This window comes from Oryctolagus cuniculus, chromosome X (genome assembly GCF_964237555.1).
Source record: "Oryctolagus cuniculus chromosome X, mOryCun1.1, whole genome shotgun sequence".
Classification (NCBI taxonomy): Eukaryota; Metazoa; Chordata; class Mammalia; order Lagomorpha; family Leporidae; genus Oryctolagus; species Oryctolagus cuniculus.
This window is the reverse complement of record NC_091453.1, coordinates 65,031,820-65,046,201: the sequence shown is the minus strand read 5'-3', so window position 1 is coordinate 65,046,201 and position 14,382 is coordinate 65,031,820. Positions and strand designations below refer to the sequence as shown.

At 35.2% G+C, this 14,382-nt stretch overlaps 1 protein-coding gene across 1 annotated transcript in view; it reads right to left on the bottom strand.

The window, feature by feature from the left end:
* The window catches only part of CHM (CHM Rab escort protein), a 208,804-nt gene that overhangs the window by 15,444 nt on the left and 178,978 nt on the right, over positions 1–14,382 (bottom strand). The window contains exons 13-14 of the mRNA XM_008272993.4: positions 6,812–6,910; positions 995–1,155 (exon numbers count right to left, since the gene is read on the bottom strand). Of these exons, the coding sequence (XP_008271215.2) occupies positions 995–1,155; positions 6,812–6,910 (260 nt within the window). The remainder of the gene's footprint in view (positions 1–994; positions 1,156–6,811; positions 6,911–14,382) is intronic.

Sequence of the window (14,382 nt, the reverse complement as noted above, 5' to 3'; positions counted from 1 at the left end):
TGTGAAGTCCTCTCAGATATTCATATACATCTTCAGCTTAATGGAATCATAGTTCACTTTTGGCAGCTTATATTAGCTTATACCTCTTCATTGCCCTGCCCAAGAACACTGCTACAAATTTCCACCTTGATTTCCCATATTGCTCAGTGGCTGTAAGAGCAGCTCTTTTGTGACACTGGCTTTTGTCAAAAACATTAATAGAATTGTGTTGTAAGAAACTATGTTATTCTTTTCCAAGATAAAAAAAAATCATTAAGACCACTGAAAAATTTTATCTTGCACGACTTACTAATTATACCCTACTTGAAGAGACAGAAGTTTGTATATTTCAAAACTATATACCAGGAGCTGGTGCTGTGGCATAGCAGGTAAAGCACCGCCTGTGGCACTGGCATTCCATGAGTCTTGGCTGCTCTACTGCCAATCCAGCTCCCTACTGATGCACTCAGGAAAGCAGTGGAAGATGGCCCAAGTGCCTGGGCCCTTACACCCCTGTGAGAGACCCAGAAGAAGCTCCTGGCTTCAGATCAGCCCAGCTCCAGCCACTGCAGCTATTTGGGGAGTGAACCAGTGGATGGAAGCTCTCTCTCTCTCTCTCCCCCTCGTTTTCTGCTTTTCAAATAAATAAATAAATCTTAAAAGAAAAAAATATGTATACCAATAGACCAACTGTTTAAATGAGAAGCAATGTTTCTTTAGAATATTGGCATTATAAATTCATTTTTATGACTATGTATTTCTAACATCTTCCATTCCTACTCTTGTAGTGGAACTCATTAATAATCTCTTATACTTCATCATTACATTTAGTGAAAATATATGACAGTATATTTAAAAGAGGTTTGCAGTTTATAGGAAAAAACATTTAAGGGTCAATTGCAGATATTATTAAATAAGTTATTTTTCTAGTCTCTTTTCGCTCATTCCAGAAACAGAACTCACTTTTCCTACATCCCAATTTATTACTACAAAACTGGAGAAACAACAGCCTTACCTGTTTGACTGCGTTATCATTCCCTAAAGCACAGTCTGGGCCAGAGCAGACATAAACGTTGGATGGCAAATCTTTATAACAATTCCTGTCGATGTCTGAAGAATCTCGCATATTAAAGTAAAGAGCCCATAGAATTCTTGGCTTTTCAACTTCTTCCTTTTCTGAATATAGAAATAAATTTGATTACATTGTAAAACACAATACGCTTGTCAATTACTGTGTAGCCAATGATCAACAAATCCATGACTAGACATTGCAGTAAAGCAGAGCTTTGTATGTAAACAGTTCATAAATTTGCATCTACACACTTCAGTACATTGTGTATGATATTCCAAACAATCAATGATGACTTTTTAACCACAGACAAGACTTAAAAAAATTATTTTGACTTGTCAGTTTAATTCCAATCATATTCTCTTGGATTGCTTTTTCTCTTCATTATCAAAGGATAAATTATCTTATTTGAAGTGAGAAAATAAGTTGACTTCATGTTTTTAATGTATAAATCAACTTGCTACGTTTTAGAGAAAGTCAGTAGTATACACATATCCAAAAATCTATGGAGATAAGAATTAATGAGTGGTTATCTAGGGCTGGGAAGAACTGGACATAAATAGGAGGTGACCACTGATGGCTATGAGGTTTCTTTTGGGGGCAATGGAAATGTTCTAAAATTGACTATAATGATGTTTGCCAAATTCCATGAATGTGCTAAAAACCATTGAATTTTACATTTTAAACTGGTGAAGCACATAGTATGCAAATGATACCTCAGAAAATAGTATGTACAGCACTAAAACTGATATCCAGATTCATTCTAATGTTTTTGCCCTGCTGGATTACAAAGTTAATGACAACCAACAAATAACAAAAATGAAATCATAAGACTGAGTAACAATTTGGGCACAGCTTCTTTACTGAACAGGAAGAATCTGTTACGCACATAGGATCTGGGGATACAAAAATAAGGGAAACTTAGTGCTTACTCTTCACCTCCCCCTCCTCTCTTTTGTTCCCTGCTATAAGGCCTAGAATAAAATAGATGCTCAATACATAATTTCTGAGTTGATATTGTTTTCAAGTATAATCACAGAAAGATGTGCTTACAAAGAGGTCCAACCTTACTAACCTCAATGCCTAAAGCCTCTTTCTTGTTATCTTAATCATCATTTTTCCATCTCCCTTCAGAAATGTTACTATTAAATTTTCTTTGATTAGAAACTGAAAATATGTACTGTTAATTTACTGACTTGAGTTTTCTTTAGCATGAATATGAACAAATATTCAAATTCTGTACATTGATAATAATGGATATAAGATTATAAAAGACCATGAGGCACTTTGTGAATCATAAGGAAAATGTTACAGGGGCCAGTGTTGTGGCATAGCAGGTTAAAGCTACCACCTTTGATGCCAACATCCCATATGAGTGCCAGTTCAAGTCCTGACTGCTCTACTTCCAATTCAGGTCCCGGTTAATGACCTGGGAAAAGCAGCAGAGCATGGCCCAAATGTTTGGGCCAATGCTACCCATGTGGGAGACCCAGATGAAGCTCTTGACTTAGGCCTGGCCCAGCATTGGCAATTGCAGCCATCTGGGGAGTGAACCAGCAGATGGAAGGTCTCTCTCTGTCTCTCCCTCACTCCCTCTGTAACTCTTTCAGATAAATAAATCTTAGAAAATGTTAAATGTATAAATGCTAAAGGTATGTATTATCTGATTAATTACTGTTACTGTTAAATTGGTAATCAATGTAGAGAAGTTTTCAGCTAATTGCAATATTCAGTTAATAAAAATGTCTTATTCTCAAATTCAAGATAAAAAGGATTTTACTATTTCATATAAAATATCTCCAATTGTTATTTTTCTAGTTAATTCTAAGTAATTCATAATTATCAGTGTGATAGGATGAAGAAACTGAGTAGAAGTAGTTTTTCAAGGTACCCCCTTTTTAATGCTAAGATCTATGAGTCTAAGGTATCATTAACTTCATGTAGGCAACATTAGGTGGCAGGTGGCAAAATCTATTTATTGACAAAATAAAAGAACATAAGGAACCCATATTTCACAGCTAAAACCATATGGTTCTTGGTAAATGGATTAGTGAGTGAGTTTCACTAAATCTTAGGGGAAGATACTTAAACAAACCACCTATGATTTGTGATGCTAGACTTGGAGAGCATTGCAGAGAAGTGGGCTGAGGTCTGCAAGGCCTTTAACAGCATCCAGTCCATTTTTAAGAATTTGCTTAGATGAGATTATCTTGTATCTCATGAAAGTTCCAGCTCAGAGTAGGGTTTTTAACACAATACAAGTTGAAGAAATGAATAATCCGATTAACTAGAGGAAAGAAATTTCATAGAGGTTGAGACTTTGAAAAGAAACAGGAGGAAGGTGATAAACTGACAGAGGCTGAAGATAGATGCTCTGGATACAAGAGAGTTATCAGCCCTTCACCTTAAATCTTTCAAAGAGACATTTAATTGCTTTATCGTTCTTTGAGGTCAGCTAGAAGGCAGAGAAATGGCTGGAAAAAAATACCACATAGTTGTGAAGCATACAATTGTCAAAAAATATTAAAGTTGCTGAGCTTTGGCTTAGAGTTCATCACATGTTGCCAGCAGTACAATTAGTTTTCTGCAATAGCTCATTTCATTCAATTAGTGTGAAGGACTAAAGAAGTAACAGGTAATTTAGAATAAGATTTTGGCAAATTAAACTGGAGTAAGTACAGAACAAGGAGGGCAGAAGCAAAGCAACTATGGAACACCAAATAAAAGTCAGAAATGGTTGACAGTTTTCATGCCATATTTAGGGAAAGAGTAAACTATTTTGGTAATACTAGATTATCCTGATTAAATCTCGTGGGTGTGTATGTGTGTGTAAAGGAATTCACACAGTATTTACAGTACTATTCCTATAAGGGGAATTCCTGATTGTAAGTAGTATTTTTCGATAAGAATGATGAGATGGAATGAGAAAACTCGACATGCCCCACACAATGGTGGGAAAAAAAAGATGCTGTAGTTATGACATTATATTTTAAACATTTAAAGATATACTACTGGCCGGCGCCGTGGCTCACTTGGCTAATCCTCAGCTTGTGGCGTCGGCACACTGGGTTCTAGTCCCAGTCGGGGCGCCGGATTCTGTCCCAGTTGCTCCTCTTCCAGTCCAGCTCTCTGCTGTGGCCCTGGAAGGCTGTGGAGGATGGCCCAAGTCCTTGGGCCCTGCACCTGCATGGGAGACCAGGAGAAGCACCTGGCTCCTGGCCTCGGATTGGCGCAGAGCGCCAGCTGTAGCAGCCATTTGGGGGGTGAACCAACGGAAGGAAGACCTTTCTCTCTGTCTAACTCTGCCTGTCAAAAAAAAAAAAAAAAAAAAGAAAGAAAGAAAGAAAGAAAGAAAGATATACTACTAATGACATTTTCATTTCAATTCAGATTTAAAACCTCACTTTTATGGCTAAAGTAATAAAATACCCAGGGTATTTTTGTTATTGAGACTTAAATATAATGCTTACTATGTAAATCTTTCTCAGTGCTTTAAAAGATATTCTGAGAACTGGAAGAATTAGTGCATTCATGAATGGTAACTAATTTTCTCACCTGCTCATCAAACATAAAGCAACTGATATTTCTTTGGATCAAGAAGTAGAGAAGGCTTAGAGATCTTTGATGTTCTTAAAGAAGCCTGGTAGATAAAGCTTGTGGAAGTATCAGTGCCATTGCTTCATGAGCCACAACACATTTCAATAGCTCTGGCTGATATGTTAAAAGTGAAAAAGAGGAAATATCTAGCCCCACTAGAATTTCTCAGACACTGTCAAAGTAATATTGCAATTGAAATGAAAATAACATTTTTTCTAAGAAATGAAGTTCCTTGCAAGTTGATTAGACTGATATTCACAAAGACTTATGAAACAGAACCATACAGAATGAAGAACTCAAATGAAAATAAGCCTGAATAATGTTAGTCCTTTGGAACATGTTTTAACATAAAATATTTACAATGTTCTAAAGCATGAGGTCTCATATGATGGTCAAATAATGAAAATATAATAATAAAAGCCATCAATCTGTGAAAATGTGGGCTTTTGCTACAGAGAAGAATGTGCTTTAATGTATTAAAAGTTCATATTGCTCATAAAGTTCCTTCTTCCTCATTTAGGCAGGAAAATGAATTGAGTTCTCTTCTCCAGGTGACTTTGCCTCTTTGACCTGCCATGGCCCAGTGCTCACTTTATCTGGTGATTCATTTTCAATAACTCCAACAGTATTTGTTCTGACATTTTAATTAAAATATGACCACTACCTCATCCTGATGATAAAAAGGCCTATGTGTCAGTGAAAACTAGCTTTTCAGTGCCTCGGTGCACCTGAGGACCCCTCTGAACACACAGTTCTTACTAAAGAATTTCACTCAGGTTCTAAACAATACATCATTTCAAAATGAGATCACTTTAACCGTTAAGATTAATGTTTAAAAATCTAAGATGGCTAAGTAATGAACATGTAATTTCTACCAGTTTAATTCTTTTACAAAAGAAAATTAAGTGCATTTAAGAAGTGAAGAGTAATGATACAAGATTCAAATTTAGTATTACTATTTGGAAGCATCACACAATGGAATTACAATAGAAAAACTATGAAAAATTTTAGAAGTGATGAAGACACTGAGGGTTTTATAAGCAAGGTTTAGATGTAATGAAAACCAAAGAATAAAACTGTAACTCCATATTAGGTTTAGAAATATACCATGCACCATTACTTTGTGATCCAAACATTTACATGAGAGTTTCAAAGAAGAAAATATAAATATAAAACAAATTAAGTTCCAAACTAAAGAAGTTTTCAAACTAGAGAACTCTAACAGGGCAGCTCACAAAAACAATTATATTGATATTAGCTACTGAAAATGCAAGTTTGTCTTCTTACATAAATGTAAACACTCTATCTCTGCATTAAGAAAACAAAATATATATTAGGTGAGCTGAAAGGAAACTGATAAGGTGGGAGTAAATGGACAGTTCTCTGAATAATCGTGATATCCAAAGAAAATGAGGACATATCAATCAATGGAAAAAGGTGACCAAGATTCAAGCAGACATGTAAATCCTGTAATGAAAGTCACCTTGACTTTATGCAAATGAAGATCCATCACGCTATTTTTTCATCACTTACACACAAAATATGCCATAACTACTCCATTTGCAGCTATCAGAGCTACCCAATTAAGTGGGGGAGAAAAGTTTAAAAATTCATGGCTGAAAGGCATTCATCACCAGGAATATCATATATACTTTTGAAGCTAAATATTTATCACATGACTAGTATGTATGGATAAAGGCAACTATCAGAAAGGATTCCTACACTTGCCAATTAGTAGTTTAATCTATTGGTTGAATCAACTTTTTTTCTTAAAGGAAGGTAACATTTTCTGATAAAGGAATACTTCTTATGCTTGTTGTAGATTATGTAGATAATTATGTAGATAAAATTGTCCATAGTCTCGCCAAAATCAGTTGAGAGATTTCTTATTAGTCTCTTCTGTGCACATTAAAATGTATACTTAGAATGCATACTATTGCATTTAATTATACATGTGTGTATGTGTGTTTGTGTTTCCTTTACTATTAGAGAGTAAACATTTCACCCCATGTTTAAGCTGACACTGTACTCAATAATCTTAGTAAAACATGTGACAGTTGTTGAATACATCACATTGCAGTTCAGGTTGCAAAAACCTTTATGGGATGTCTAAGAGTGTCATGGTTACATCACCTTTCCATAGTGAATCACCAATTATTTTCTTACCTATTTCCGTTTCGGTAAATGGAGTAAACAACTTCTGCACAACTGGTTCTAAATCATCTCTTGCAGTTTTAGAAGATGTGCAAGTCAAATGAACCAAATCTGTTAAAAAAAATAACATTTTACGTTCTACATAAAAAATTTTTTATTCCAAGTCAAGGTTCTAAGCTGGTGTCAGGAATGATAGAGTGTTGAACAAGTCACAAAGCTCCTGCCTTTAAGGAATTTATAATCCAGTGATGGGGAACATTTAAAAGCCCTAACATTATGCTATATCCAAGGCGTCTTAAAAAATTCATGGAAAATGTGAATTATGAAGAAACTATGTTTAAACCTCAACATTTTCTGTAATACAAACTTTAATTTTTTTTTTCTTTTTATTTACTTGAAAGGCAGAGAAAGATGGAGTAGGAGATAATGAGCTCCCACCTGTTAGTTCACTCTCCAAATGACCACAATGGCTGGGGTGGGGGGCAATGCTGGGAGCTAGTAACCTAGTCCAGCTCTGCTACTGGGGAGTAGGAATTCAACTACTTGAGTTACTCAGGGTCTGCATTATCAGGAAGCTGAAATCAGGAGTTAGAGCCAAGAGTTGAATGCACACACGCTGATATAGGACATGGGTATCCTAACCAGAGTCCTAATTGCTAAGCCAAATAAATGCCTGCCCCCAAATAAACTTATCTTTTAATTCCATTTTTCCCAAAAACTTTTTGAAGTATCCTTATATGTTAACTACAGAACTAAATATGTGCTAATAGGTTGAAGAAATCACACTAAGACCCCAAAAGAACTTATTTGATTTTAATTTTGTAAACTGACTGAGAAAGTGTAGGAAACCATTTATTCACGGAAAAGAGCTTACGTTGTTCTTATGACATTCCTAAAGTAAATGAATAAAGATTGTTAAACAGAATAGTTGTGTAAAAAAGAGTGAAAGTGGGGTACATATTTACCTAAGAGAACACAGTTCATATCCTTCAGACAGAAGAAACCATTTATACATACTCTGCTGATAAGTTAACAACAAATCATCTATTCATAACAAGTTTCTCTAAAAATCTTTTGGGAGAACACTGTTGGCTAAGTTTGAATCATACATACACTTAAATATCCATAAAATGGCACAAATCAAAACAGTCTATTTAATATTTTCAGGGATTCTAAATCTTTTTTTTTCCCTGCATTTACAAATTCATGGGTCCCGGACCTTGGAGAATGTTTAGGTTAGAGAACATCAAGTAGGAAAAAGACCCTTCACAGAAACAGAATACTGTAGCCTAACTGTTAGAACTATTAAATGGTGCTGCATAAAGGTAAAGTTCTATGTGCTGAAAGGACTAAGAGGACCTGTAAATGGGAGAAATTTTTACAGTCCTGTGGAAAGAGATGGCATGGAATGGGATAAAATCATGGCAGAAAGAATATATTAAAGGACAGTAAGAACTGAGAAATTCCTCCTCCTCTTACAACAGGAGAAAGATATACCTATTTCTTTTCAAAGAGTTTATTTCAGACTGCTAGAATTATGACTTGTAGGAACATAGTTCAAATGGAAGATATGGGAAGCCAACATCAGAATAGGTTGGATTCTCACCATCAAAATTCATTCAAGATACAAATATTCTAAAATAGATCTGTAACCATGTGAGCTAAAATCAAATCCAGTAGTCCTCCTTGTCAAGCTCCACCAAAGAGTGTGAACTGTTTATAGCCTAATATCTACTTTAAGCATTATTTTTACATGCATTAAACAATGATTCTCTCTAGTTCTTGGATAGTGTAGGATGTATGGTACTAATTATTCTGAAAAGTATAACCTCACAACAAAATTATAATTAAGCTTTTTTGAATACGATGTAACTTTGGTGGGACTAGGTTATTTGTTTTGGGAAGAGAAAAAAAGACAACAAAATTGGAAAGGAGGAAGTGAAAATACGTGTGTTTATAGATGACATGGTTTTATAGCTAAGCACTGCATCAAAAAGCTATTAGAATAAACCAATTCAGTAAAGTCACAGGATACAAAATAAGCATACAAAAATAGGTTTTGTATACACCAATAATGATCTTGCTGAAATGTTAAGAAATCATTTGCCATTCACAAAAGCTACAAAAACCCAAAATATTTAGGAATAAATTTAACCAAATAAATGAAAGATTTCTACAGCAAAATTATAAAACACTGATCAAAGAAATCATTGAGGATGCAAACAATGGCAAGCTATTCCTTGATCAGAGATTGGAAGAATTATTATTGTTTTTTTTAATATATTTTATTTAATGAACATAAATTTCCAAAGTACAGCTTATGGATTACAATAGCTTCCCCACCCCCATAACTTCCCTCCCACCCACAACACTCCCCTCTCCCACTCCCTCTCCCCTTCCATTCACATCAAGATTAATTTTCAATTATCTTTATATACAGATCAATTTAGCATATATTAAGTAAAGATTGCAACAGTTTGCACCCACACAGAAACACAAAGTGTAAAATACTATTTGAGTACTAGTTATAGCATTAATTAAACACCTAAGAGTAATTGTGTATTAATTACAGAGTTCAACCAATAGTTTTAAGTAGAACATAAAAAATACTAAAAGGGTAAAGTATTAAGTTCTCTTTTTTTTCTTTTTTTTGTTTGTTAAATAGTTTTTTTTTAATAAATGAGAATTTACAAAGTGCAACTTTTGTATTGTTGTGGCTCCCCCCCCCAACCTCCCTCCCTCCCGTGGCCCTCTCCTCTCCCACTCCCTCTCCCATCCCGCCCTTCATCGAGTTTCATTTTCAATTACCTTCATATACTGAAGATCAACTTAGTATATACTAAGCAAGGATTTCAACAGGCTGCACTCACACAACCGCACAAGGTATAGGGTATTGTTCGACTAGTAGTGTTGTTTTTAAGTTTCATAGTAGAACACATTAAGGACAGAGATCCTATGTGGGGAGCATGTACCCAGTGACTCCCGTTGTTGATTTAACAATTGGCACTCTTATTTATGACGTCAGCAATCACCCGAGACTCTTGCTATGAGTTGTCTAGGCTACGGAAGCCCCTTGAGCTCACCGACTCTGAACTTGTTTAGTCAAGGCCATATCACAGTGGAGGTTCCTTCCTCCCTTCAGAGAAAGGCGCCTCTCTCCTTGATGGCCTGTTCCTTCTGCTGGGGTCTTGTTCACCAGGATCTTTCATTTAGATTGTTTTTTGCCACGTGTCATGGCTTTCTATGCCTGTGAGACTCTCATGGACCTTTTAGCCAGATCCGTATGTCCCAAGGGTTGATTCTGAGGCAGGAGTGCTGCCATTCTATGAGTCTGCTGTGTGTCCTGTTTCCCCCACAGGATCATTCTCTCCCTTTTAATTCTATCCTTCATTATTTGCTTACACTGGTCTTATTTGTGAAATCTCATCGACACATACCCTATCTTTTTGATCGGTTGTGTATTTATACTTATCACTTTACCAAGTGTGCTGCCATTAGTACCTGCCTCCTTGGTAAGATTGAGTTGAAATCCCCTGGCACATTTCTAGTTCCACCATTGGAGGTAAGTCCGAGTGAGCATGTGCCAACCTATATATCTCCTCCCGCTCTTATTCCCACTCCTATGTTTAACAGAGATCACTTTTCTGTTAATTTTAAACGCCTAAGAATGATTGTGCATTGATTACAGAGTTCAACTAGTGGTCTTAATGGAAGAATTATTATTGTTAAGATGCCCTACTACCTAAAGCAACCTACAGATTCAATGAAATCCCCATCAAAACATCAATGACACTGTTTACAGAATTAGGAAAAACAATTCCAAAATTTATTTGGAATCACAAAAGATCTAGAATACCGAAATAGATCATGAGCAAAACAATAAAAAAAAGCTGGAGGAGATGAGGCTTAAATCACTACATAATTACTGAATTAAATAGGTTGTGCAGTTACAAAAGTCAGACGTTCCACATATATGTGAGAGCAACTGTTCTGTTCTTCATTCCAGTCTCACAAAATGCCAGTGTTCATGACACAGTTTTCAGTTGTACAGTTCTTTCTTACTCAATATTTACCAGGTAAAAAGCTCATAAACATAATATAAACAAGACCGTATGCTTTAAAAATATCTTAATGGCTAAATTATTTATTTTGTGAAATAGGACATGTTGAGGTAGGTAACATCAAAAAAATTTCTAGTAGTGAAAGTCATTTCACCATTCTGTAGTTGATGAGTTTTCCAGCAGTTTTTTAAAGCTATAACATGAATTCTAATACCTGTAACTTGATTCTGCTTAGATACTGTATCAACTGATCTACAAATTTAGGATATGGACAACTATGTGTTCTTCCTATACTTCCACCTCTTCCTGTTAACTTAGGTCACCTCCTTCTATAGGTTACTCTGAATTCACTTTGATTTTCTTCAAAATTGACTATGTTATTCTTTAAAATTTGAATTATTTTCAGAGCAAGTATTGTGGTGCAGCAGTTTAAGCTGGTAATTGAGACACCTGCATCCTATATTGGAGTGTCAGTTCAAGTCTCAGCTATTCTATTCCCCATCCAGCTTCCTGCTAACACACCTGAGAAGGCAGAGGAAGAGGGCCCAAATACTTGGCTCCTTGTCACCTATGTGAGAGACCCAGATGCAGCTCTGGGCTTCTGGCTTCAGCCTGGTGCAGCCCTGCCTATTGTGGGCATTTGGGGAGTGAACCAACAAACGGAAGGTAGGTAGGTAGGTAGGTAGATAGATTGATAGACCTCTGCCTTTCAAATAAATAAATTTTTAAATTTTTAAAAAATTCAAATTATTTTCAAAACTCATTTATTAATCTTCACACCTTTCATTAGTCCTTTGCAGGGGCAAACTTTAGAATCAATTTTCTTTTCTTTGTCAAATACACCTTTTACTTCAGTAGGTGTTCAATAAATGTTACTAGTGATAATTTGCTTTCTACTGGGCAAACATTATATACTAATATGCATTGTACACATCAGTATATCTATGTATATATATATATGGACAGGAACACTCTTGACTAGTTTCTTGTATGACATCTATAAAATCTGATCTACTAGGATAGAGGTAAGGAAAGTACCAATAGAAAATCCTCAAATTATTTAAATAAGTCTGAGAAATGCTCAGAGATCACTAAGACATATCTATTAAGTTCTCAAAGGAATTTTAAAAGAAAATGTAAAATTGTACAGTAACACACGCCAGATCCTTAAGCATGTTACAAACATTATTTCATGTTACCTGTGCAACAGGCAATTGTTACCTTCATTTTATAGATACAAAAACAGGGACAATAGGAGTTACACAGACTTCCCATATCAAAGAGCGAGCTGGGACTCAGAGCTGGGTCAAGGCCAGGTGGTCTGTCTGCAGAGTGCATGCCCTCAGTTACTAGTCTTGTGTGATTGCAATAATCTGCAGCATACACTTAAGTCAGAGGTCTTCAAATTGAGATGTGCATGAGACCCATGGGGACTTTTTACAAGTATAATAATTATGAGGGAATCATTCATATAGTCACCTCTCCTTCCTTTACTTCAGTAAGAGATAATTTTTCCTTTTGATGCTTAACAATTACTTTAAAATCATATTTATGATGTGGAATTAACTTTATATAAATAATTACATTAATTCAGAAAATTTTTTGATACAAGCTCTGTCCCAGGAAATTAAAAAAAAAAAATTCCATGTCTTTTAAGATGGGTGATGGTGAATATGAAATATCACTGATACTTAGATTCTATTTAATACATTTAAAAGAGTGGTATTACCATTTTATTGCCACAAATCCACACTAATGTTAGAAAGTACATTTTATGCAATTATTTGAACCTTCTGATAAAAAACGGTGTATGTCAACTTGGAAGTGGTCAAAGGGGTACATGAGCAAAATGCTTGAAGACCTTTGGCTGGCTATAAGGTAAACTCAAGGTCAACCTATAGAACATGTTGTCACATTTCTACTAATATTTAACTCTCCATGTGAAATACCTCTTTGCATCCTATGATATTAAGTTTTCTCCACTGAAATAACACGTTCAATACAGCTAACAATCTCCACAAATTAGGTCACACAGGGCCAATGCTTTCCTGAAAGTACAAATGTACTTCAAAAAGTTTGTGGAGAGGCAGGATTTCAATTCTAGTCTCCCACATGGGTGGTAGGGACCAAACTACTTGAGCCATCAATTGCTGCCTCCCAAGGTGCACATTAGCAGGAAGTCAGAATCAGAAGCAGAGCTGGAACTTGAAACCAGGCATTGTAATATGGGATGCTAGTGACCCAAGTGGCATCTTAACCGCTGCCAACACTGGTCCTGATGGCAGTTTTTAAACCAAAAACTGAAGGGAATGCAAATGTGATTGTAACCCCCCCCAAAAAAATGCTTCCTTAAAAAGGTAAGAAATCTATTCCTCAAGCTTCTGAGTTTACCACACATAGCACACATGTAAGCAAAATTGTTCCAAGTGCATTTAAAGAATTCTGATGTACAGGCTAGTCAACAACTGTTTTTGTTGGGCAACCTAACAAGGAATACATGGTTTATGTATAAAGGGATCAACGTGACTCAGTTTTTCTTTCATATAGGCATAAAGGTGAAATGTATTTTTTAATGTAATATAGCACAATTAAGGACACATGACTGTGTCAATAAGCTAAAAATGTCACAAACACATTTTCTTTATGCTGCTAGGAGAGGAACTGAGTTTGATGACGTATGGCAAATTAGTTGCTTTTTAATCCAAACATGAAAAAGACTAGAATAATGATTTATTTCCCCAAAAGAACTTAAGGGGAAAAATCCTAGAATGTCAACTTAGATCACAAGGAAAAATTAGTTTCCTTGTAAATCTTGTAATCTGTGCTTCATAACAGTACTAATAAACATAATTTAAAATGCTAAATTTTCAGGAAGCAAAAGACAAAAGGTACTAAGAATTGTTTTAAATCATTATCTAAACTTCTTAAGATTGTAACTGCAGAGAAGAATATATAATCAGCACCTGCATAAAATTCTGGATTATGCATTACGATATATAGGTATGTATATATATATATATATTCACATTCTTCAAATATAGGATCATATCACAAATAACATCCTGCAACATCAAATCCCAGAATAAAACAAAACCCTGATTAGTGTATACAAAAAACATTTCAAAATTCCTAGATTATGAGTAAGTCCCATAACGAACATGAACTTGAATGTCAAATGGAAGGACTGCATAAATAATATTTTGTTCATTTACAAATGCTTTTAAAACAAACTCCATATCAACTTCAATGGAGTATGTAAGATGAGAAAAAATAAACATAAGGTATTTCTTGAAGAATGAACTGTTCATAAAAAGACTTGTGTAGCTTTGAAAAACACAATAAATCAATTTTAAATATTTAACAATCTTAGTAACTTGAACCAAAGTAGCTAAGTGGAGGAGAATTTAAGTTGATTTATAGATTGAAAAAGTATAACTTTACATTAGAAAAGATACAATAATTAGGCTAGCCAGCTTAGAAAAACCCTGCATCACTGAATAACTGTGACTTCCCATCAGTGTA